At 42.7% G+C, this 26,459-nt stretch overlaps 1 protein-coding gene across 50 annotated transcripts in view; it reads right to left on the reverse strand.

Annotated features, from left to right (window-relative positions):
* Positions 1-12,108: 12,108 nt before the first annotated feature.
* Positions 12,109-26,459, reverse strand: part of Map4k4 (mitogen-activated protein kinase kinase kinase kinase 4) — a 150,997-nt gene continuing 136,646 nt past the window's right edge. For 28 of the 50 annotated variants that reach the window (XM_052745065.1, XM_052745048.1, XM_052745064.1 and 25 more), the window contains 9 exons: positions 24,641-24,758; positions 24,161-24,331; positions 20,786-20,929; positions 17,833-17,967; positions 16,159-16,259; positions 14,262-14,411; positions 13,581-13,740; positions 12,651-12,790; positions 12,109-12,435 (listed from right to left, as the gene is read on the reverse strand). In XM_052745065.1, coding sequence (XP_052601025.1) covers positions 12,352-12,435; positions 12,651-12,790; positions 13,581-13,740; positions 14,262-14,411; positions 16,159-16,259; positions 17,833-17,967; positions 20,786-20,929; positions 24,161-24,331; positions 24,641-24,758 — 1,203 coding nt within the window. In that variant the 3' untranslated portion in view covers positions 12,109-12,351. Of the gene's footprint in view, positions 12,436-12,650; positions 12,791-13,580; positions 13,741-14,237; positions 14,412-16,158; positions 16,260-17,832; positions 17,968-20,785; positions 20,930-24,160; positions 24,332-24,640; positions 24,759-26,459 lie in introns of all 50 variants that reach the window. The other 22 variants (XM_052745067.1, XM_052745045.1, XM_052745044.1 and 19 more) reach the window with 1 other exon arrangement.

Below are 26,459 nucleotides of genomic sequence, written 5' to 3' on the forward strand. Positions count from 1 at the left end.
ATTGGGAAAGCAAGATTGGAGATCTGGTAGATCAGATGGAAGATCAGGTAGACCAGATGAAGATCATTTCTTAGCCTTTCATTCAACATTCTAGGGGGTAAGAACATATTGAAATAAGGTTAAACTATTTACCATGATTTGAAGAGTTAACAGAGTACTGGCAAGGGCTGTTCATTCTTATATCAGAAGTATCCCTTTTCAGTGGTGCAGAGGTCACAACATTTGACCACAGACTATGCAGAGAATAATACACTATCAGTTTTCATAGTTGACCTAGGAAGGGACTTTCTGAGATGATGAAGGTTCTAAAAAAGGTGGTGATGAGTGGTGCAGGACTAGAATTCATCTACATGGACCTTTCAGATAAGCAATTTATTGAGGTCTGTTTAAAGCCGTTTTTTAAACAAAATGCAAAGCACTTTCATATGGTCATGGATGTTCTGAGATGAATTACTACCTGAGCATGGAAGCAAGGCCAGCAAGGAGTAGCTACAACACAAACACATTTGCTTGTATTTTTCTTTTAATGGAGATAAAAAGGGAACTTAGCTTATGTGTTGGCTTTCTGAGACAGGCTCTTACTAAATTTCCCAGATGGTCTTTTAACTCATGCTAGGCCAGGATAGCCTAGCTTCCTACGTGCTGGGATTATATGTGTGTGTCACCACCCCTGGCCCCCGAATTAATTTTTAAAAGCAACCTAGAAAGATAAAGAGGCTAATGGTGGAGGAGGGAGAGACGCTTTAGTTCCCTGACTGGCTAGATTTTGTTTAGTAAAACTGGCTCAGTAACAGATATTATTTTACATGAGTATAAAAGCTAAATTTAAGAAGCAATCCTGAAAACTCTAAAGCAAACAAAATTACGTACCAACCTGGTGGCATAACCATTCTAAGGGCAAAAGTAACAATGAAAACAAAATAAAGTTGACTAACAAACCTGTAACTTCTTCCCAATAGTCATATGTCATTTATGATGGGTTTAATAGTATTCTGGGCTTTGGCGTTCAGGGAATGATATTGGAATTCAGAAGAGGAGAAAGTAGACCTAGAATTATAGAACCAACCAATGAGTTAAAAAAAAAAAATCCTGTCAACCTGAGTATCAAGTGTAAACCCAGCATTTCCTGTCATTAAAATAAGATCAGAAAAGTGAGAGGTAGATGGTTATGCTTAAAATATACTGAGTAAATGCAATTTTTTTTCAAATAAGTAAAATATTATTAATAAAATCTTAAGCCAGGCATGATAGCCCACAAGTGCAATTCCAGCACTGAGGAGGCTGAAGAAAAAAGAGAATTTGAGACCAGCCTGGGCTACACAGTGAGATCTTGTCCTTAAAACAAAAACAAATTTGCATGTCATTCCACTGAGACCATGTTGCTCTTCTCTGTATCACTGCAATATCAGCATATGTGCTGTTGAAGTGAATCCAAATCAGTCCTAAAAAGAAAAAAATCTTTACATTGCAAGGAAATAGAAAAATTGCTAACTGTAGCTACTAGCAATATGAATACCAGACTGATCAGAAAATACTATTTCTCGTGAAGATGGTGCAGTCTTAGAGAAACAGATGAATCCAGTGAGTATAAGAAATATATCAGAGACTACAACTCTCTCTTACACCCAACAGCTAACAAGAACAAGCTTAAAATACTGTGCACAAATAATGTTGACCTTCAACAAAGGGATTTATCAACTATGTACAATATGCTACACTCACTTAGATCATGATTCCTGCACAGTTAAAAACAAAAATACAAGAACACATGACCATTGAATATTTGATGAAATTACTTTTGTTAGATTTGGGTGCAATTATTTGATGTATTTAAACACGGATACTGAATATCTATGAGTGAAATGGTCTAATGTCTAGGGATTGCTTTGAAAACACCCATGGGTAAAATGAGGTAAGAACAGATACCTCTAAGTTGATAATACTTGAAGCAGGGGGTGGGTGATGAAACAGCTCAGTGGCTAAGAGCACTGGTTGCTCATCCAAGAGGACCAGGGTTCAATCCCAGCACCCACCTGGCAGCTCACAACCATCTGTAACTCCAGTCCCAGAGGATCTGACACCCTCTTCTAGCCTGCATGGTACACAGACATACATGCAGACAAAGCATCTATACATATGAAAATATATTAAAAAGGTAATTGAAGCAGGAAGATGGAACATTTTTTAAGATTTATTTTTCAGTGTGTCTGTGTGTGTGTGTGTGTGTGTGTGTGTGTGTGTGTGTGTGTGTGTGTGTGTGTGTGTGTATGTAGGCCTGTGTACACGAATGCTAGAGACATGGCAATGGATGCCCCTGGAACTGGAGTTACAGGCAGTTGTCAACTGACTTGGGTGCTGGGAATTGAACTCAAGTCCACTGCAAGAGCAGTAAGTGCTCTTCAACTGCTAAGCCATCTCTTCAGTCCCCTATTATTTTTATAAACACTTTAATTTTTCTACAATTAAAAGATTTAAAAAGTAAATTTAGCCTGTTTGCATATCATGTAATAGATGTAAACTTTCTCCATAATGGTCAAGTGAAGACATTCACATTATTCACAGAATTGGATCTAAAACTGCCTGAAGCCTCTACTGATTAAAATGCTGCCACTCAACCTACACAGAACCGGGTATACAGCTTCTTAAGATTATACCAGAAACATTGGGGATCATAGGCAGTCTGAAAATTAGGAGGAAGGTATAGCACTATCGACTAGAGACTTTCTTTCCAGTCATCTCTTGACACTTGGGGCTTTCTCATGACACCTCAAATCTGGATAATCAAACACTCTGGAGGGTGAGACCCAACCAGCCATTTTTAACAAATTCTCCTGTCCATGCTCAGAGATCACTGCAGAAGAGGGAGTGGAAATTTGAGAACTAGAGACAGTGGACATCCGCAGTTAAACAGTATTTGTTGGCTACGACAGGGTCTTTGCACACATGAACCCAATGGTAGCTGTGATTGCACGCACAAAATCAAGCCAAGCAAAATACCAGCATGGGTGGAGAAGGGGTGTACAAATCCCACCCCTCACTGAGGGGCTATTAGCAATTGATGGCTACTGGGGAGGGGGTCTGTTTTCTTCAGGGATGCAGCCAGCACAAAGGTGACTCAATGAATTTAAAAAAAAAAAGTACATGAAGTTGGGAGTTGAAAGTTGTGGGGGAGGGGATACAAGAGGAAATGGAGGGTGCATTTGATTAAAACATAGTATATACGCACATATAAAATTCTCAAACCAAAAAGACTTATTATTCTAAAGAATGAATAAAAAGAAAAAAGAACTTTCCCTTCTTGGTAATGCTATCCATGTCCCAGGTTGGAAGACCCTTGTGTTTGCAGCTGGACTTGCACTTGGCTGGCCTCTTTCTGGAGCTCCATGCTGTATACTTCCATGTGCTTCCTTGAGATCTGTACATACTGCCCTTTTTATTTCATACAGTCTGCTTCCTTTTGGAATGGGAGATCAGATCCTCATCCATGGTAACTTCAGTGAGCATTACAAAGGTACCGTAAGTTATAATTATGGTGGTTTGTACAAAATACAGCAACTCATAAATGTTCACTGCATGGACACAACCCCCCCTAGTTTCTAATGCCATGATGACAATGCTTCATGTTGCTTCATGTCAGCTAAAGACAACTGTGAGAGTTGAGCTTGATTATGTGAAGCTGGGGAAATGTCATCTAAGGTGAGGGGTCAGACCTACCTGATGGGAAGCCGTGACTCAGCAGGTTTCAGGATGACCACTCACTCTCTTGTACTACTCCCAACTCATGGCACACCCTTCACGACAGCGCTTACAGTTAGCCGGAGTGAGGTCCAAACAGTAAGAGTTGACAATGGTGCTTCCTTTGAACCCAGTCAGGGAGACTGTGATCTGGACTCAGGTGACATCCCCATCTTTTAAAACAGTCCAGAGTGACTCATGAAGGAACACTGGGGATCTTGTTGGCCAGTGACAGGACTATATCTGACTGTGCCATGAGGACAAGAAATCACACAGCTGCCATTCAGTTTCTCAGTTCCTTCCCCCCTGTTCGTTTACAGAGTATACAATGGTAGGAACCAGAATTTGGATGCAATGGAAGGGTGGGTTTCCTCCACAACCACAAGTCTCTGAGAACTTCATTTCCCAGCTTGATGGGTTCCTGCTCACTTCCATCACTGAGTCAGAGGTTCCGGATGAACACCTCTGCTGTACATGAGTCCTCTGCCTAAAACGCCACCTGTGTTGGGAACAGTGGTCACTGGGCGGCATGGACATACAGCTTGCAACTTCCTATGGAAAATAGTGTGAATGGGTCTCCTTTTATAAATTATGTGTTCAAATAGCATTCTGGGATATACTTATTTGAATAAGTACAGTATCAAGTTTTGCATTTACACAATTAAATGTGTGCCATCTTACACTATATGCCAATAAAACCAGCTTATATTACCAGTCATTTGTGTGCACATCTCTAAATCTCCCCTGCTACCCTTGAGTTATTAGAAAGTATCCCAGTATCGTTGATTCCACAGCCCTTTAAGTTGTTAGCTTGCAAAGCTAAGTACGTCTGTATACCAGCAGCAAATGAGAATCTTCTCTGCATCAGAGAACTGAACCCAGAAAAGTAAACTTGCTGTGGACACTGACATATTCCCATGGACTCCACCAGCAGAGCAGCACCTCTCATCGCTTGGCCTTCAAGACACACATCTGAACTTGAAATCCATACTAGTGCTCTTCAAAGTCTGCTTCATGTTTGCCTTGTTTAAATACATTTGGAAATCAGACAGATTTGGTTTAGAATATACAGCCGTTTCTTTTCCAATAGAGAGGGGTTGCTGAATATGGAAAGCTCTCTGGCTACACGGACTATCGTCTGGCTACAAATTAGGCAGGAATTGCCCATTTCTTCTCCTGAATCCTCAACCTGGGTGCTGGAAGGTCACTGGGAAGTGGGCCACATTACTGAATTCAAGCATAATGAACCCTCCACAGGCCCTAGGGAGGAAAGTGGAGGAAGTCACTTCTGCTGTTGCTGATTCCGTTTCAGTGTACCCAGAGCAAGCCTCCAGTATGCTGCCTCATCCCCATTTGTGAGTCCATTCACATCTACAAAGAACACCAAAGCCACTTTTTAAGTGGGCCCAAAATGTCCTCAAATTACTATGAACTATCTACCTCCCTTGAACATACTGGGTACTGACTTCTCAAGGCAAGCAGCTGGTCACCAAAGGTAGCTCAGGCTCTCTATGGCCCAACGCCCTCCTCTCAAGTGGCACAAAGCCTGACCAGCCATCAAAGTTGCCTGTTTAATCTCCCAAGCTAATTGTCCCTTTCATACCGAGGCTGATAGTGTCCTGTTTCTGTACCCTCTTCTGCTAATGTTCCCACTCAGCTCCTGCACTGGGATCTCTACAAATGATCAACGGAGAGGCATCTGGAGTCCCCTCGTGCCCAGGCTGAGAAGGCACTTTCAAAGCCTTGGCTCAGGGCCTATGATAACACAGTCGTATTGCCATCACTGTTACCACCCAAGAGGCAGGATAAGATGGTCTCATCAGCTGAATTTCTCTAGCTTACATCATTAATTCTAATTATTTCCCTTAGCTTAACCAAATTTTGCTGGTACTAGCTTAGGGCCCCTTGCAGCTGGCCTGCACTCCTGTGACACTCCTATATGTATGATGTAGGTCCAGATCCCAGCAGGGGACCACCCTGCCAGTGTCATCTCTCACTTGTTTCACCCAGGCAGTCCAAACTCAAACCGGCTCTTCAGGCAGTCACATGCTACTGTAGTTTAATAAAGTACAAATCTTGGGGGCTGGGGCGATGGCTCAGTTGGTACACTCCTTGCAGTCAAGCATGAGGATCTGAGCTCCCAGCGCACACATAAAAAGCCAACCACGAAGGCACGCACCCATAATCACAGCTCTAGAGATGAAGATGGCAGGACTCCTGAAGCTTGTGGGCTGGCCAGCCCATCTAATTCAATCAGTGAAGCTACAGGTTTAGTTAGAGCCCTGTCTCAAAAAGGTGGAGAGGGTTGGAGAGATGGCTCAGCTGTTAAAGACTAAGTTCATGATCAAAAATAAGGTGGAGAACAATTGACAAGAACCCCTGGTCTCTATATATTCATATGTACATATGTGCAAATACATGGACATATACACACACATAAACAAAATCTTCAGCATATGCACCGAGCCTGGAGGCTCTATTTTAGCCTCCAGAATAGTGGTAGCTATTCCAAGTCACCCTTTAGGTCAGTTTCCCCACAGGAGCATTGTGCCTTAAGACTGCTCAGCACACAGGGATTGCTCAACTTAACCAAAGAAACCACCAAGTTCCCAGAACTTACTCAATGATGTACCCTGCTAGGGAAGGTGAGGGGACAACTAGTCCCTCAGAAAGCACATCGAGGAAGTATCCTTGATGCCAGTAATGCATGGGAGTCCGAAACAAGACCTTTTGAAATGTCCTTCCCATGTAAGAAATGGATCCTATGCAGCCTAGTTATGCCTCTTCACAGGAGTGAGCAGCAAGTGTGAGGGGACAACTGAGGCCCTGAGCTCACCAAACTGCCCACAGATTGTCCACAATGGGCAGGGCCAGTTTGCACATGGTAGCTTCCAGGTGGCCTCCATTCTAAATTGTAAACTGGATCTAATCTACAAGGAACCTGATGTTTAGCAGCAGGATTATTTAGGGAGGAAAGGCTTCTGAAACTGAAAACACACCCTAGAAATCTAGGGTGGCTTTGGGAACGGTTTTCCCAGGGGTGACAGACTAAACCTTTGGCTCTCTCCTTGAGAGAAGCCTTGTGAGCTGTGGGTTAGGTAGTCAGCTCTAAAGATGAAGGCAGGCACCTTGGACACAGATTAAGAACCAAGTATGCTAATAAGAACATCTAATTACTGGCACATGCTACAGGGGTATGGACCGAAAACTACAGTAAAGGCAAAGATCAAACCATCAACGGTGTGACCCATGCATGTGGAAGAGGCAAACAAGATGACCAGGAGAAAGGAGGTTGCCTGCTACCGAGCAATAACTGCAAAAGGGTGTGGGAGGCCCGAAGAAAGACCATCATTCAGTGTGGATGAATCGTATGATGTGAGTATCAAGGCAGTATTCAGTATCGTTTATTGGGGAAGGTCAGTTACCACCGGTCTGTTTGGGATGTAATTAGGTCTAAATTCTGCAAACTCAAGGAATGGACAGGATACACTTGCTCCAGCTCTATATCCTGTCCAGAACATGTAGGCACCTTGCCAGACTTCTACAATCAAAATAGAAATTAAGATCTCTGAGAAACAATAAAAACCAAACCAACACAGAATGAACATATAAATGAAAAAAAGCTAGACAACAAACTCAAATTCCCTGGAGACTGTGGACAGGGAGAATCTCGTGTTACCATGGCAACCCCAATTGGGAACACTGACCTCCTATGTTGTTTCTAGTGCGCTTCTCTGTTGTTATGATAAAACACTAACCAAGTTGGGGAAGGAGAAGGTTTATTTCATCTGTGTTTCCGGATCACAAGTTATCTTGAGGGAAATCGGGGGAGGAACCTGGAGGCAGGAACTGAAGCAGAACCCATGGAGGAATGATGCTTACTGGATCGCTCCCTGCTTCTGCCAGCTTTCTTATACAACCTAGGACACTTGTCTAGGGGTGGCACTGGCCACAATGTGCTGGGCTCCTCTCCACCAACTAGCCTTCAAGAAAGTGCCCCAAAGACATGCCCACAGGTCCATTTGATAGAGGCAGTTCTCGATGGCTCGTCTTCCCAGGTGTATCAAATTGACAATCAAAATGAGCCCTTGCACTGGCCTCATTCGGCCTGGTGGTATTCTGTGCCTCTCCTCAGGCCCAGCTGTACCAGTGCAGCTCATTACTAGGTCCACACTGCACGAGGGCAGAACTTCCCCAGGATTAGCATCAATTTTTATTTCATTATTATTATGAAAAACCGATTAACCTTGAAAGGCCAGGAGAAATGGGTGGGTATGAGAACTTAATAAGAAAATGTGGTAATGACTTTTGCCAACTTTCAATTCCTTAGCCATTTTTTTAAAGCATTCCATCTGCTTCTGGTAAGGGAAGTGGAGATGTCACTCTTTTAAAGTGGTACACAGAAGCAAGCAACAATTCAACTACATCTCTGAATATGACACCCAAACAAGCTGGTGTTAGCTGAGAGGCCAAATTTAATTCCAATTACTTCCGTTGAGTGAACTCTCAATCAGGGCGGGGTAGTGTGGTGGGCGGGGTAGTGTGGTGGGCAGGTCGTGGGGGAGGGGGAGGGAGAAGCTAGAAGAGAAAGACTCACTAATAGTCCAAGAAGATGCCACCAGATTTTTAAGCTTAATTGGCCACTAGCTGCAAGCAGGGTAAACCTTAGATAATCTGGTGGCCAAGGAATTTGTTACTTTATTCTCATCTTGGAGCTAACATGCTCTATTATGAGACAGAGGTGCTAGTTTCTTTGACAATAGTGTATGCATCCCTGGCAGCATAGGCAAGGTGATAGTCCTAAGAGATGGCACCCATCTGCCTGAAGTGGCACATGTTTAGAACACCTTGGGGACAGGACTGGGCACTCAGTCACACTGACACCATCTAGCCATTGTACCCAAGACCGCATTAAGCACCAACTGAGAAAGGGTTCCTTTATGTCCTACTGGGACCAACATGGTATTTTACATTTTAAAAAGATCTTTTCTTTGTGTCTTCCACATGCAGGCCAAGAAGAGGGTGTCAGTTCCCCTGGAACGGGAGTTACAGTTATGCGCTGCCTGATGTGTGGAGTGCTTAGCTGAACCACCTCACCAGCCCCACAGTTTCTACCTCGATCCTATTTAAACACGCAAAACTCCAACCTCCTTCCTTCCTTTCCTCTCGTTTTTGCCTTAGGGACTGGAGATGAACTTTCTACCTTACTTCTGAGAAGTTTGTGCACATGTCTGCTCCTTTCATAGCTGTCCTTCAGCGATCTCCACAGCCAGAGACAGCATGTACGAGCCTGTTCTGGGCCAGCTGGGGGAAGGAAGGGAGTGAGGAAAGGAGGGAGGGAAAGCACAAAACAGGGATCTTCGTATGAAGGAAATGTCTAAAGGGTCAGGACACGCTTAAGTAGAAATTATTTTTACTTTATTTAGGAAAGAAGGGTAGGGAGAACAATAATTTATATAACAGTAGACAAGTTAGTACTGCACAAAAGGAAGCAAAGGCTGTGTACTTGCCACAGCCTGCTCAGTTCATGACTAGTAAATGTACTGCAGTTTCTCACCTTTACTACTACTCAGCAAATTGATAACTGGTTAAATTAGGGATTACAAATCCTTAAGTGTGCTACACCTAAGCTAGAAACCCAACAGCCCACAAAGAAGTCATTTAAAGGTAAAATGTACATGGGATGCACATCAGTGCACCAAGACCGTTTCTGTAAACATTTCCTCATGTAAGACGTGCACAATGCGCTGCACTGCACACAGCAGAGGTTCCGCGAACTTACGCACAGAAAGGCACTGGAGCTCTGGCTGGGCTTGGACACACCCGGGCGTGGTGGCACCCTGAAGAGCACACCCACAGCAGTTCCACAATCCACACAGAACGGTGTGTCACCTTAATACTGTTTTGCAAAAATGACACTTGTATGAAGAAAGCACTGTCTTGTGGAAAGGGAGTAGGGAAAGTCCATCCTACCCTAAACAAATAGGAAGTCACAGCAGCCTCCCCCCCCCCCGCCCCGCCCCCCCCGTGGCAACTCTCTCTCTAGACACCTGAATTAACTTGTATAACCAATCTCAACTTGACTTACAAGGCGTCAAGCCTGACAAGGGAAGGTCAAGATGACAGGGAGGAGCAGCTGCTTCTGTTCTGCTTCCATCAAGTTGGCCAAGGAATTGGTCTGGGTCCACTGGGGGAACACACACTGGGCTGGGAGGGCTGTGCAAACAGGCCACTGCTGACTTGAACCACTCTCCTGCCCAGCCCACCCCCTGTGGGAAAGTTCTAGATATGAAGAATTCCAACAACTCCTTTGCACTATTTGCAACCTATCACTTAAGACGGAGCTTGCAGCCTGTGGATGATGCACTGCGACAATGGTGCCCCGTGACAGAGAAGGGAGGTGGACAGCAGCAACCTCCTTTGTTACTTCCTGCTCCTTGGTATTTGTAGCTTGGTGTGTCTTCAAGCCATCTGCTCACCTTTCCCTGCACTCCAAACCCAGGGAAACGGCTGTAATCACCTGAACAGCTCTGTGTCGTCTTGATCCACGTACTGGCCTTGGTGGTACCTCTCATTTTATGAACAACCTGAGTGTGGGTAGGAGACTGTCAGCATTAGATTTTGAGTTCTTTGCTTATGGGATAGTCCCAGTCTCAAGTGGGATTAACTCTCTAACCTACTCTAGGCTAACCACAACTAGAGAAGAACAACTGTCTTTGTTGGTATTCACAACCAACCACGTAACTGCAGTTCTAGGTGTTCTTTACAGACTTTTGTTGTTCATAAAACTACCACACCAGGAGTAAGAGAATGACAGGTGCCTGAACAGGACAGTTGGGACAGGCTTGGCACTAGGTACAGATACCTGTTGCATGGGGCAGGGGAACAGATGGATCATGCTGTAAAGGAAAATGAACCGTAGAACAAGCCTTTGAAACAACAAGCTTCTGTTTGGGGAATGAAGCATACAGCAGCTGTCCTAAGAGCCCCACTTACAGCAAGACGGCAGGGTGGGACTCAGTAGGACTATCCCTTCACTGAGACTCTTTTGAGCATCCTCAGAGGAATGGAGTGATGACCATGAAGCCACGAAGCAAATTATTACAAGACATTTATTACAAATGTCACAGACATATTCATAAAGAAAAATTAGGTTAAAAAAACCAGAACAAGAGAGCAAGTGAGAAAACAAGAAAAGCCAGGGCTTCAATATTACACCTAAAACACAGGGAGATGGCATCTTTAGGAATAAGTAGAATTAACTACATTCTTAAAATAGTTTTAGTGCATTGCATTTTTAGAAAAGGGACACACCCTCACCCCCAAGAAAAGGTTCCTGAAACAATGAACAGTTTGTGTGACTACTCAAATGTGACCACCTTCCTGCTACCAAACCCCAATTGAGAATAATGAAATCTCATGTGTTCATGATAGGTGACAGCTGCCCACCGACCACTAATCGTGAACCTGGTGAAAATGGAGCGTTCTGCTTTCCAAAAGCACGAGGCTAGTGCCCGCCTCCACAGACAGCTTTGCTTGTACCTGATTAGACTTGTGACAACTTCAATCAGATAGTTTTGGTATTAAGGTTAAATTAAATATTAATGTTTTCTGCCAAATCCATAAACTAAATCACCTCTCAATGCATTAAAAACAATGAGGTAGGCAAAAAACAAAACAACAACAAAAGCCCACAGGAAAGCTGACTTTTCCTACTGCAAGTGCAGACCGTGGTGGAGCTGCTGTTGCTATTCCAGGCTTAAACAGAAATTAAACCTTTAGTAGAGGCAGCGCTAATACTGTCACACAACCAAGTTCTGGCCGGCGAACAGGACGCACACGTTTTCCTTCTCTTTCTTTCTCTCTCTCTCTCTCTCTTTTTTTTTTTTTAAAGAACCATCTGCACAATTTAGGCAAAACTTGGTACACAGAAAAATGACTCAGTTCTTGGCCAGGACAACCCCCTCCAAAAAATTTCAAAGAAACAAAATGGGACCCCTTATCCCACCCCACCCACCCTAAGCCCCACCCACAAAAAGTTCCCCTAGTAACTGTGTCTTTCACATTTTATAAATATTAACTTCTTAAACCTGCACCTTCTTCTTTGTCCACATATTGTCACATTACAAAAAAAAGAAATGTCAATTAAATACATTGTTAATGTTACTATATTAAATCTGTTCTCTGCTTCAGCAAGCTGCTTCTTACACCACTTCTCACCTCCTTGTGCCCACTGCCAACATCTGATGGTGTGCTCATCACAACCTTCAGACACTCAGAGGCCAGAGTCACTCCGAGACAAGGAATCCTGGAGCTGTAGAGAGGCGCCCTCTCTGGTCTGATGCTCACCCCCAAACACTCCTAGCACCGATGGTAGTCTAACAGCACCAGCTGCAATGCAGCAGCCTTGATTTATTTTTGAGTAAGGAAAAGGAGAGAATGGGAAGAAACTGGCAAGAAGTGTAGGAAGGAGGGGAGAGGACCCAACACGCAAGAGGCCTGCAGAGACAGCTGTCCTGGCCGCACCCTCGCAGTTCTGAGCTCCAGTTGCAAGGAATTCCAAGTTCTCAGGGTCTTGACGGCTCCGGGGGTCAGTGATCCCAGCTCACACTGCCTCTACCAGCTCAGAAGAGAAGTCCTGCCTAAGGTCATGAAATAAACCTGACTGCTGCCACCAGACCGAACGGAGGCAAAGAACACCTGCAAAGAACCAAGAGAGGGCAGTCAGCAGTCACTCACCACCTCCAAGTGCCCCACCCCACCCCAATATGCCTAAAAAGCAATGTCTAAACTTTCCTTCATTAACTTATTTTAGAATCTTCCAGAACTGCAAGGAAGTTCACCATCAATGTCCATGAAGAATAAGCCACTCTAAAAACAGCCACAAATACATAGAGGCCATAAGGAAACATTACCTTGTCATTGCGTTCACATAAGAATTTTAGTCTTTGAGCCCTTTTGTGCATAAATACACCATCCAAGTGGCCAGTTTCCACAGACCGTATCTCGATCGCCTTCTCTCCCCAGCCCATTGTCTGATTCGATCGGATATATGCTTTTAGAGAGGGGGGAAAAAGAGCATTAACATGAAGAACCTGGACAGGACGTTTCTGACACACATGCACATCTACCCCAGTGCCTGGCATGTGAGGACTTTGGTTTTTCAGGAGTTCTGCCTTGGGGCTGGACACCTGTCAATCACTGAAAGCCAACCTCCCGTGCACAAGCCCTGGGCTCAATGGGCAGCACTGACCAAAAAGGGGGAGCGTGCCTTTATGCCTCGTCTGTCAGGGGAAGTAGTTATAGGAACAGTAATGGAAAGAACGGATCTCCCTGGGCCTTTCATGCAACTTCTGGAAATAGCCCTGGTGTGTGCTTTACTGTGCACGTCTCCTCAAGCCAGCCTTGGCAGAAAGGGAGGAAGCAATGATGAACAAGCAGTGTAGGAACGTAAACACAAAGCCCTGAAAGGGTCACATAGCAGCCTCCGTCCCCGGCTGCACAGCAGAAGACTGTGGAGGAGGCTGTCTCTACCTGGGACTCTGCCACTCTCAAGAGCAAGCCACATTTCTTTCTCTGATTTGCTTCACTCCACCCTAATTCGTCAAAAAAAAAAAAAAAAAAATCTGTTCTATTTTATATAGATAAATTAAGGGTCAAATGAGAGCTGGTAATAGCACATCTCTTAAAAGAACCCAAGAATTACTTGGATTTTGTTTTAACCTTCTCCTATCTGCTGATAACCACCAAATAACCAGAAGGCACAAGTGACATGCAGGTTAGTACGATCAACAGCTGTGGTCTTGGTGGGCCTCTCACAAACGCCTCTTCGTGATGCATCATACCTACAGATGTCGGCATCTCTCCCCACTGCAGAACCACGTCCTTGGTTATCCTTCCATACGTGTTTACATAAACCCCCTCATCTTCATAGCACACCAGAAGCTCCATTCCGTCCGTGTTGGGGAGAATAATGATTGCATGGGGTTTGATGCTACACTGAATCTAGAGAACAGAAACAAGAAAGCATGTTTGTGGTTATCTCCAGCCCCATGAAAGTGCTCAGTAAGACTGTCTAGAGAATGCAGTAGTGCTATATACCCCTGCCCAGACCCATCACAAATAGGTAGGAGTCTTGGGAAATCCATGCAATATCCAACCCCAAGTCTACCATTGACAGGTCATGTACTCTACAGACTCACATTTTTGAGTCCCTGGAAACATAACTGGGTAGTAGACTTCTTTGAGAAACATTCCAACCCCGGGTGTTCTGGCCTGACAGCACCCCATGTTAGTCAAAGCAAGTGCTAAACGGTCTTCAGAAGGCCTTCACAGAGCCAGGAAAGCAGATTTCCACTGTTCCTGAACATGAAGCTCCTGAAAATGGTGCTTCATTTAAATACTCACCCTACATGGAGGGGACATGAGGAACCCCTGCTTGTGTTAGTTCACTAAGCAGAGTAAAGGGAAAAGTCAAAACAAAGTGAAGCCAGTCAACCAACCATAGAGTGTGGGTTCTTTCTTACGTGTGTTGGTAGATAAATGTCATAGACTGAGCCTGAATCCACATCAACAGCATGGAATCCAGCACAGGATCCATAGATCACTTTCAACCTCTGGCCTTCCTCAACAGTGAGATCCACCAGTAATGGCTTATGTACCAGTTCTCCAAATGACTATAGAGATAATCAAGACAGAAGCAAGAAGACAAATTTACAGCATCAGATGAGACACTAGCTACAGGCATCTGGTTTATCATGTGACGTTGCTAATTAGCATCCGGAAGACACTTCTTCCCTCCTACCTAGCAGAAGAACTTCTGTCCTGTCCTGTGGTACTTATTGAATAGAACACGTGCAAAGTCAACAATGAGGACTTGGCACAACACAGTATTTGAATATTCAAACACAGCGGGGGAGTGAGAAGCTGTAGGGGTCGTGGCACTGAGAACCTGAGCAGGGCTGCTAGTATGAGAGCTATAGACTCTGTGTGACTTGACCTGGAGAGCCTCTGCTCCTCATATTAATACAGCTCACAGGACTAGGACAGTGACTGGAATAGTGAAGTAAGGTAAAGCTTAAAGACAACGTAGGTAATTTTCTAATTTACTTTCTTTACTCACTCAGTAATACTAGATTTACCAAACACGCTAACCCTACTGACTCTGACTAACTGGGGGATCTAGCAGTAAGCACCCCCTTAATTCAAATTTCCCAAATATTTGAAACTTACTCTTTCAATAAACTACATCAAGATTATTTTAAATACAATCATTTTAGATGAAATAGTGTTTCTTACCCTCTATTAAAATGTCCCTGGACTATTCTTAAGGTTCTATATCTCAAAATAGAAATAATTATTATGTCTACCTAATGCTAGAATAATATCAATTTCAATTAAGAATTCTATATATTAGATTTAGGGCAATCCCTAAAATACATTTCTAAAAATATCCACAGAAAAATGACTGTTAGTTCTCTGCATCTGGGGATGTGGAAGCTTCTGGAGTATGAAGTTTCCTGGAAGTGTGCCATATACTACCTCTTATCACACACACCGGAAGTAAATATAAGACCAATTATGAGTATGTGTAAACATACAACTAAAACAGTTCAAAGTTTAGCACAAACATTATCACTTCACCCAAACCACACGTGGAATGGTAAAATCATCTTACTGTAAGTATCAAGATGCTATTAAACTGGTATTTTTTAAATTTAAATAAAAACAGGAGCATATTATAGATATTTTAACTTCCTTCTTCCATTTAATGTATAATGTCTATTGCTTATATCATTAAGAATCTCTGTAATTTACTTAGTTATTTTCTTGTTTTGAGAAAGAGTTTTGCTATGTATACCTGGTTGGCCTTGACTCCATAACAATCCTCCTACCCCAGCCTCTGGCATGCATTATCACACCCAGATTATTACTTTGTTTTTAAACTGTACTGCACTAAACACATCTACTCTACAATTGATTTTTGTTGAGCCCTTTTAACCACATATCTGGATCTTCATCACATCTGTCTTTTCATAAATATCTACACATCATCATCATCATCATCATCTTCATCACCACCACCACCACCACCACAACCATCATCATCTCATCATCATTTTGGATTTTCAAGACAGGGTTTCTCTGTGTAGCCCTGGCTGTCCTCGGACTTGCAGGGATCCACCTGCCTCTGCCTGAGTGCTGGCATTAAAGTTGTGTGCCACCACCGCCCAGCTGAAGATCTACTTTTTAAGGGAGGGTGCAAATACCATTTGGGCAAAATGATCATCCGAGACCTAGGAAATTAGTTACACACGCTTATTATATTATGTTATAAACAGCTTTTACTTTGACAGTTATGTTATATTAATATATAGCTTTATATTTACTATTCCTAAGTCAATTTAAAACTGGTGGTTTTACCTTAAAGGCCATAAATTTGTGATATGGCTTTGGTGCCCACGCATAGACTTCCACAGAACTCTTCAAAGCAATTACCAGAAATTTGATTCTTTCATATTTTACTGAAACAAACAGAAAAAGTGAGAGAAATACTTTCAGTATTAACACAGAGCCATAAATTCTTTAGTTGCCATCTGCAAACTTTATATAAATATGCCTTTGATTGCTCATCCAAAAAGTAAGGAGTTAGGGGTGGGAACAAAAGAGCTCAAGCCACACACTTGGCTTTTCTAACTCTCAGTGTGTAATTCACGTTCCTAGATCAATCAACTGTAGAACAACAGTAAATAGTTTAGCTGACGACTAATGTCTTAGATTCTAAGTAGTTTATTAGCAAGGGCAATGCCAGGCAGCCAACCCTAAAGCCTGGAGGACTCACTATTCCTTCACAATGATACCAATGTGACAAGCCAGCCGAGGGGCTCACACAAACAGGAGTACGAAAGGAGCAAAGCAGTAAGTGCTGTTTGAATGATACAACGTCCACAGGCAGTCCTGTTCCCGAGTGTGTCCAAAGCACATGCGATGTCCTGGTTTTCTCCACATGCCACCCACGCTGCATGAACTGTCTAATGTCATACGCTATTTGATTAACTGTGGGTCCAAGGACTTTCTATTTGATACAGCTTTGTTAAACATCACATACTGTCAAAAGTTATACAAGGAATTCTAAGAGGCTGGCCAATGAACGCTGTTAATAGACTTTTCTGGAATGATGAAAATCGTTCTATGTGTACTGCTAATCCCTGTAGAGAATACCACAGGTACCGACATTGAGGAGGTAGTAGGGCCATATGGGAACTGAATTAAAGATTGCTAACTTTGATTAACTCTATTTAGCTTTCTGCTCAGTACGATGACTCCTGTAATAATCATTAACCGGTGAGCCTACTATCCTGGGGAGGCGCGAAGAACAACTGCAGTCTGCACCTCAGTAAAATATACAACACAAATCATCACCCAACGGATTCTCAACCTTACCCAGACAAACTCTATAAAACCACAGCATCAGCTCTTAAAACTGGAACCTGGTTGTGGTCCATTATTTCCCATTGATTTCTAACCAGCACTTTCGTCTTTCTCATAGGCAACCAAACTTGGTTGGGCTTTGTTTCATAACTTTGTGAGAATCACTGAATGTTCCAAGAGAGGAAAATGCCAACCACAAAATAGTTGCCAAGAAACAACAACTAGCCAGCCAGTCATTGATGAGTAAGGACTATGGTAGCTCTGTACAATGTACTTAATTAAAAGTAACAAGTATCGGTGAAATTCTCCAGTGTTCTCCTAGGGACTGCTAAGGGCCTCTGGCACACTCTAAGTAAGAGCCGAGGGGTAAAGAAGGACTCAAGGTCAGAGGGCTGAGTGTGGCAGCACCTTCTCAGGAGAATGAGGACTGTCAAGGAGGGTGGGAAGATGCTCACAGAAGAGATGTGTAGGGATGACTGAGGACAGTAAGCAGAAAGAACAAACTGCTGTGCTTATAGATGAACAACACGGTGAGACGTCTAGATGAGACCTCAAGATCAGAAGATGCCCTACCAGTTTCTTACCAGCTTCTAAAAGTACAGTAACTAAAGACCAAACTCTAATTACACTGAAGACACAAAACACTGTGACTGCATAAGCACTTACCAACTTTATAGTGTACACATCCTTCCAAATCGCCCACAGTGGTCCACCCTTGCTTCTTCTCAACTTCTGGATCATTATGAAGGATTTTATTTCTTAACCAGGATAAATAGTAGACACGTAACTTATCCTTTTTGCCTAACAAGATAAATATAAGTATTTTACATGCATGGTCAAAAATAAATCTTATCATTAATAACAACAATATCCAAAAGAAACAGTAAATACATTTCCTCTAAGGGAATTATTTACTATCAGTTTTATCTGAAATTTGTATTTGGGCTACTCTGAAGCCCTTTAAAAATTACCAATGTTGCCGGGCGGTGGTGGCGTACGCCTTTAATCCCAGCACTCGGGAGGCAGAGCCAGGAGGATCTTTGTGAGTTCGAGGCCAGCCTGGTCTCCAAAGCGAGTTCCAGGAAAGGCGCAAAGCTACACAGAGAAACCCTGTCTCGAAAAACCAAAAAAAAAAAAAAAAAAAAAATTACCAATGTTATGTATAAGCAGGCATGTCTAGAAGGATAGGTTTTGAAAGAATAATGAATCTTCACTTACACCGATAGATCATAAAGCATACAGTAGGAATGCTTTTGGTTATTAGCATATATTGTATGCTAATGGCAGAATGGTGGGTAGCAGGCTCTTATGTAGCTCTGGATGAGAGCTAGGAACTAGAAAGACCAAGGCAGGAAGGGTTAGACAGCTGTGGCTTTCTGCCCCACTCCTTGTCTTCTAAGTCTAATACCATTAGCCAAGAATGTAGCCTATATAATGAAGTCTCCATAAAAGATCAGAATTACAGAATTAAGATGAACTTCCAGACAGCTGAACATGTGAAAGTACTGGGAGAGAGTCCATCTGGGAAAGGCATGGAAACTTCTTGAAATAATTATAGTGATGACTTTGGATAACAAGCCTTTTATACAAAAGTCAATTACTTTCCTATATATGAACAGTAAAGAAATAGAAATAGAAATTTAAAGTGATATTCATATCAACACTAAAGAAATAAAATAGGCATAAATCTCACAAAACAGCTCTTTTAAAGATCTATTTGAGGACAATTATAAAATTCTTGTCAAAGATGTCAAAGAATTAAACAGAGAAATACTTGTGTTCATGGATAGAAAAACATACCATCAGTTCTTCCAACCTGAATTACAGATTCAACACAATTCCAGCCCAAACCACAGCCACGTTATCTGAGCATATCATAAACATCCTCTAAAGCTTATATTCAGAGGCAAAGCAGTGACATGGAACAAAATACTGAATCAAAGTTTTTGGACAGTTTTTGATTTCAAGATTTACTACACACTTGTTACAGTAACCAAGACCATTTGATTATTAGCAAAAGAAAGAACAAATCAATGGATTTATTTATTTTATATAAATTTATTTTATATAAATAATTTATATATCAATAAATAAACAATATAAATATATTACTATGTTATTTATTTATTTATTTATTGAGTGGAATAGAAGGGCCCAGAACTAGATGATTACAAACGCAGTGAACTAATAGCAAAAGGAAGAAGCCTCTTCTAAAATAAACAGAATGCTGTGAATGGAAGTGAATCTGCTTGCAAGCCTTCAGTGTTTCACAGAAATAAATTACAAGTGAGCCACAGACTTAAATGTGAAAATCCAAGCTAGCAGCTTCTAGAAGAAAGCATATGTAAAATCTAGATTGCACCAAAAGAGCAATCCACGAAAGGAAAACAAAACAAAGAAAGTGTTTGATTTCACTAAGGAGTTTGTTCTTTAAGATGTTGGTAAAGAGAATTAATAGAGCAGCCACAGTGAGGGAAAAAGTATTTTCAGAGCACATGTAATAGAAGATTGCTATCTAAAATATTCTTAAAATCCAACAGTAGGGGGGAAAAAAGCAGCCCAGCTGCAATATGGGCTAAAGATCTAAGCAGACACTATGCAGACACCTTATCAAGGAAGAAACAGAGAAGGTAGATAAGCATGAGAACACACACACACATCACCAGGGTACTCCACATTAAAACAAGATGTCACTCCACTAACCAATCAAGATGGAAAATCCAAAACACTGATGGTCTCAGACATCAGGGATGAGGTACAGAAACTTTCCTTCCCCAACTATCAACTGTGAAACAATGGAGCCACTTTGCAGACAGCTCAGTAGTTCTTCAGACTTAACAACACTTTTGCCCTGTGTTTCTATTAGTTGTGTTACTTGGCTCTTTACCAACTACATGAAATGAAAGCTTACATTCAAGTAAAAAGCTGCACACAAATGCTTATCTAGCAGCTTTCCTTCTAACTTCCTACCTGGAAGCACCAAGATGTTATTCCATAAGTGAATGGATAAACAGTGACACATCTGTATGAAGGAACATTTAGCAATATAAAAGAGAGAGATACTGAACCACAAAAGACATGAAACAGCCTTAATTTGAATGTGAACTGCCAAAGGAAAGAAGTCATTCCACATATGACATGATCCATACAGTCAGTCATACAAGATTAGAGCTATATGAAGCCAATGATAGGACTTTCTAGAGTAGTAAAATCATCAAAAAGTTGGTCAGCTGTCACTAGGGACTCAAGAGGAAGTACAAATAGCACTTTTGTAGGGCACTGAAACTAGATTAACAGAATAATGGAACATATGTGTCATAGTATAGTTGTCAAAACCAAGCTAATGTACTCCACAGCAATATAAACTACATGTCTTGTTTGATAATAGCATAGTATTACTAACAAATAAAAATAACGTACCATAAGTGCACCACATAGAAAAGATATTAGCAATAGGGGCAACTTGGGTGCATGTAGTGGCTGTGTACATCTCACAACATGCAAACTCCCAATACTGCTGTACCTTATTAGCCAGTAGTCTGAGAAGGAGCCGAGTTCAGCATGTAAGGCTAGACACACTGTGACCGATGCTGTTGATTCTGCTTTACAAAACACTTACCAGATATTGTCACCAGGACATTTAGGCCCTCGAGAACATCCATTTGCTGGAACCGTCTTCTGTTGATCAGAGGATACACTTTCCCTTGGCCACTTCTGTCCAAGAGCATCAGACCACTCTCTGTGCCGACTAGCAAATTTACTCCTGTTTCAAGAACACAGAGCGGCCTACACTTTAGGTTGTGTTTGCATGGAGCTGTATCATAAGGAAAGGGAAACATTCTCTATTTGAAAGGATGATAGCTTCCTTAATTCAGAAAGAAATGCTCAGAAGAGTCAGGTTAAAACAACTGATCCTTGCCACACAGGGAATGACAGTGACATTTACTTAGGTATGGAAATGGATGAGGAAGCCCCATCCATCACCTTACCTGTTCCCTACATCCTTCAGTCCTGAGGGTGCTACGAGCTCACTATTTCTTAGGTTTTACAGATCTGGTCACATTAGACACTTGAGAAAACCTGCATCTGATACCATGGCCTCACAACTGGCAAACTTCTAGAATGACTTCCAGAGAAAGCACTCTGTGATCTCCACCGGCTTATGCGCTGGTCTCCAGCACAGTGTCCACCAGAAACAACTGCACTATTTCCTCACCTTTCTTCCCATTGCTCGGGAACGCTAAGGCAGTATGCCTTCCCATGACTCACTGACTGACCACACTCTGTGGACTGCTTACTCTTAGTCAGGAAGTACCCTGCTCCCATATACTTTCTCTGCTTCTTCCAGGGACACTGGAGTTGCTACCTAGCTCATCCATCACATGCGTGCCCACAGATGTCAGGCAACAGCTCAGAAAGAGGGGCTCCTACTGCCATGCTTGACTCCCCTGCTCTTCCACACACTACAGACTTCTACTGAAACCAGACTACCTATCTGACAGAGCTAACTAACCTGGCCACCAAGTCCACGTGACAGTCTTCTTGTCCCTTCCTTCGGTCCTCCTGCTCTGATCTACCATGCTTTCGGACCAGTTTACAGCTGACAGACACAGGCCTTAATTCAGACCGTCCAGATAACCTCCACTTTCTCACAAGTGTTCATTTTCTTCCAACACAGAGTCATGCTGTGCCTTTCCAATCTACACCTCCCAAGGTGCAGTGTCAAAATCTCTGGTCTGCACGCAGGACCCCATACTTCTCCAGCCAGCAGGCTTCTTCCACTAAAAGCCTCAGTTAATATTCAATACTCTCTTTATTTCTGGAGGTAGTGGACTCTCCTTCTAAATTCACATATTTATCCAAATGTTGTGCTTCTTTGGTCTAAACCCTTCACCTTTGAAAGCATCTTCAAACATGGAGCATTGATTTATGCTCCCAGGGAACTAAACACATTCATTCACACCAATTTTCTAAGCTGGGTGTAAACTCACCAAGACAAATAGCAAAGTACTGGTGCTCTTACAAAGTAGCTGATAGGTCAATAATCCTACATAGATGAAATGGGGGATGGGGAGGTCAAGACAGTTTGTTAAAGGGTAGCAGTCTATAAAACAGCTTGAGAAAATTGTAAGTCTCTAGAATTTGGTAATTTTCCCCCAGTATTGTCATTATCAGATTTGTGTAACTACTAAAGACTCTGTTTCTAAAAGAGTTTTGCTGGAAGTTTGTGACTCTGTAAGGACATATGCTCTAAGTTTACTTGATTCTTACATTAAAGGGACTATCCACAGGAACACTATCCATGCAAACAGACTAACACAACACACGGCACGGCACGGCACGGCCTGTGAACCAAACAACCCTTTCTTGACATTGCTTCCTGTCAGGCATGTGAGCACAAGAAGAAAGAAACTAAGGTCACAGTCTTTTCAGATGACCACCAAACCAGACAAAGTACAGAGAATGGGGCCCAGGACTCGCTGGGACATTAGAGGGACAGAATGTAACATGAAGGTGTGGCCAGGCCTGACTTTTCTGGATAAAATGATGTCATCTACAAAGCATTTGTTACCAGTTTCAACATAACTGACATGTTTAACACAATCCCTATACCAAATATGATGTAGTGTATAAACTCCATGAAAATCCTTCAATATGAATAAATGAATGACAGCCTGCCTCCTGAAATAACAGCTACTGACATCTACTGAGCAACAGCAGTGCGCTAGGCATACTTCTGTGCCAGGTTCCTGCTGTATGGTGTCCAGAATCCCTTAAATGGACAGTTGTATTTTATCTAGAGCAGGGGTTCTCAGCCTTCCTAATGCTTCCACCCTTTAATACAGTTCCTCATGGTGTGGTGACCCCCAGCCGTAAGATTATTTTGTTGCTACTTCATAACTGCAATTTTGCTACTGTTATGAATCATTATGTAAGTATGTGTTTTCTGATGGTCTTAGGTGACCCCTGTGAATCAGTCATTCGACCTATAAAGGGCTCGTGACCCACAGGTTGAAAACCACTAGTCTAGACAGATAATAAAGTCCTTATTGTGTGACCATATGAGCTGTATAACAGTCATGACATGGCAGATCCTGACCCCAAGAAAGCAGGTGTGTCTGCCGTGAGTGTGGACAGCTCTTCAAAAGACCTTGGTAGAGGGCGGAGCAGGAGCTTCAGAGCCAGACGAGAGAGAAGGGCAGGCCGAGTGGTGAGAACAGGGGCTGAAACGCTGTAAGGTTCTAAAGGTCAAAGCTGAGCCCTTGTCTCAGCCTCACTTATTTCTCCCAAAAACAAGAGAAAGGAGTACGACAGGCTGGGATGGGGGAGAAGAAAGCTGATTTACTACTGCAGGTGATGTGGTGGCTGTGATTTCAGGGAGCAGGGCTGTAGAGAAGTATGTGCTACGGACCCCGAGACTGCTCTGGGTGGAAGCAGGGTACTTTGAAAGCAGAACACAAACCGTGGGACTAGATGACAAGGTAAGGACAGGATGGAGCTGGCAGAAAGGCAAGTTTGAATTTGAAAAGGGAGACCTGAGTGTGCAGCAGACCCCCGACTACTGCCCTGGGTACACACATGTTAAGACAAGCCAGGCTGACAGTCCCTCTGCAGAATGCTTCTAAGAGTCTCATCGGAAACTGGTCACAGTCACAGACAAAAAGGTGAGCACAAGCATTTAAACTTCACTCTTCCCAGGCTAAGGACCAACTCCTGTTTCATCCTCACTGCTCCTCTTCACAAGGGGAGGTGGAGACAGGCCACTCTTTCCAACATCTTACTGCTGAAAGGACTGCAGTCACACACATGCACTCTGATCCATTATACACTCAGCTAAACGTAAGGCATGGGACACAAGTCACAGAAATCATAAGTCCTTCAAAAAGAAAAAAACAAAACAAAACACCCTGCACTATTCAAACAGTGATTCTCTGAATGACAAATCTGCTCTTTAGAATAAAACTATGTAATCAGACAGCAGTGAGATACCTACCCCATAAGGCAGCACACAGGATCTCCGAGTTAAACCTCTTCTTGTATTTACGAATCTCGGGGGTATCGCTCTGTGGCCTAGTGTTTGTGGGGTTCACATTGACCACTGAGCCTTTCCTAGTAGGATCTTGCCTTATGGCTTCTGGTCTCATTCCATCACAGGAAAATCCCACTGAAACATAGTACATTTGAAATCTTATCTTCTGTACACATACACAACAGCCTTACTCCCTCAGTACACCCCAGAAAAATATCCATATGTTGTAACTGATACTTTCTCAAAGAAAAGGCATTCTGTAAAAAGTACATGGAAAAGGAATGAACTACGAGGCGCATTGCTGAACAAGCAATCAGAGTGGAATGGATTTCTTAGCGGAGGTCTGTGCCATGAGCAACCATGCTATGCCTAAGCCACTTGGGAAGCTACACAAGGGACCAGATCTTGTCTGTCAGCTGCTTTCCTTGTTGCTGCTGTACTTACCCACAGAAGTAACTGTTGTTCCACTAGATGGAGAAATCTGTAGTAACCTGGGGTCTATAAAAGGTGTAAAGGAGGAGGAAGATTTGTGTTTCTGGAGTGTGCTACTAGCGGATTGAGTCTGCAATGTAAATTTCAATTTCATTAATATAAGAGACATTTCAAATGTGAACATTAAAGACCATTTCAGTCCACTTATATACACAGCACCACTTCCCAATCCAAGCCCTCCTTCCTGCACCGCTCCCCAAAAAGGCCCAGCAGGCATTTCAACTGCCATATCTCTTCTTTGAGATGCACATCTAGGGCAGTGATGCTGCAAGCTACCAACAAAAGAGCAACTTCATGATCAGTTTTAAAAAAATGAATGGAAATTCTTAAACAGCATCTGAAGTGTCTTAACATCAATTCAGTACTTTCTGAATTTATTTCTCCCACCAAAAAATAAAGATGTAATCTACTATCTACTGTGACAAGCTACTGGTGTGGTCTACTACCTACTGTGATAGATTATGCATGATCTACAATCTACTATGACAGACTACAAGTGTTCTACTATCTACTGTGACAGACTATTGGTGTGATCTACTATCTACTGTAATAGATTGTTGGTGTGATCTCCTATGTACTGTGATAGACTACTGGTGTGATCTCCTCTCTACTGTGATAGACTACTGGTGTGATCGCCTATCTACTGTGATAGACTACTGGTGTGATCTCCTATGTACTGTGATAGACTACTGGTGTGATCTCCTATCTACTGTGATAGACTACTGATGTGATCTCCTATCTACTGTGATAGATTACTGGTGTGATCTCCTATCTACTGTGATAGACTACTGGTGTGATCTCCTATCTACTGTGATAGACTACTGGTGTGATCGCCTATCTACTGTGATAGACTACTGATGTGATCTCCTATCTACTGTGATAGACTACTGGTGTGATCTCCTATCTACTGTGATAGACTACTGGTATGACCTACTTTCTACAGTGATAGAAAATATTGGTATGATCTGCTATCTGCTATGGTAGGTGATTAGTGTGACTTACTATCTATTGGCACAGACTATTGATAAATGCTTCTTTTGTTGTTTATTTTAAATTAAGCCTCTTCCAGAACGTTCTTCCAGAAGGTCTGGCTAATGTTGCTAAAAGGTGCATCACCATTAAGCCCATACCACACAACAGGGGCTCATTAGTAAACACACAAATGACAATAGGCATGACCTTCTGATCTTTTAGGAGCACTGGTGTTAATCATGTAACTTAAAACCAAAAAAATCAAACAAAGAACAAAAGGCTCACAAAGGAAGTGAAACAAGTTGTTAAGTGGAAATGCAATGATGATTAAAACCAAAGAGAAAAACTTGCCAGTTTAGTGAGTTTAGGGTTACAGTAAGATGGAGCGTGTGTGAGAACCAGACAAGGAGTGCAAGCACAGGTCTCTGGGACAGAGTCCATCCCATCAAGCGCCTTTCCTCTACTTGCTTCCTCTGTGGGGTGCCTGCAAGTCACCATGTCCTACAGCCCATGCCACCCTAAGATTCCCCACCTGACAAGGTTGCCGTCTCGCAGGCTTCTCTCCCTGCTCCATCAATCAGTGGCTGGGCCAACTGATGGCCAAATTTGCTCAGAAAGCAGTTGCCTGATGCTGTCCTCAGAAGGAGACTTTTCCCGTATTTTCTAATGAGGGAACCAAAGTATTGCTGCTGCCCAGCCATCAGTCAAGTGTTTACTTGACAAGACTGGCTGAAATTAAATGTCCGTTTAGACCTCTCTCAACTATTAAACAAAAGGACTCGGTAAGGCCCCAAACCTG

This window comes from Peromyscus californicus, unplaced genomic scaffold, assembly GCF_007827085.1.
Source record: "Peromyscus californicus insignis strain IS unplaced genomic scaffold, ASM782708v3 Scaffold_19__1_contigs__length_69161282, whole genome shotgun sequence".
NCBI classification, from domain to species: Eukaryota; Metazoa; Chordata; class Mammalia; order Rodentia; family Cricetidae; genus Peromyscus; species Peromyscus californicus.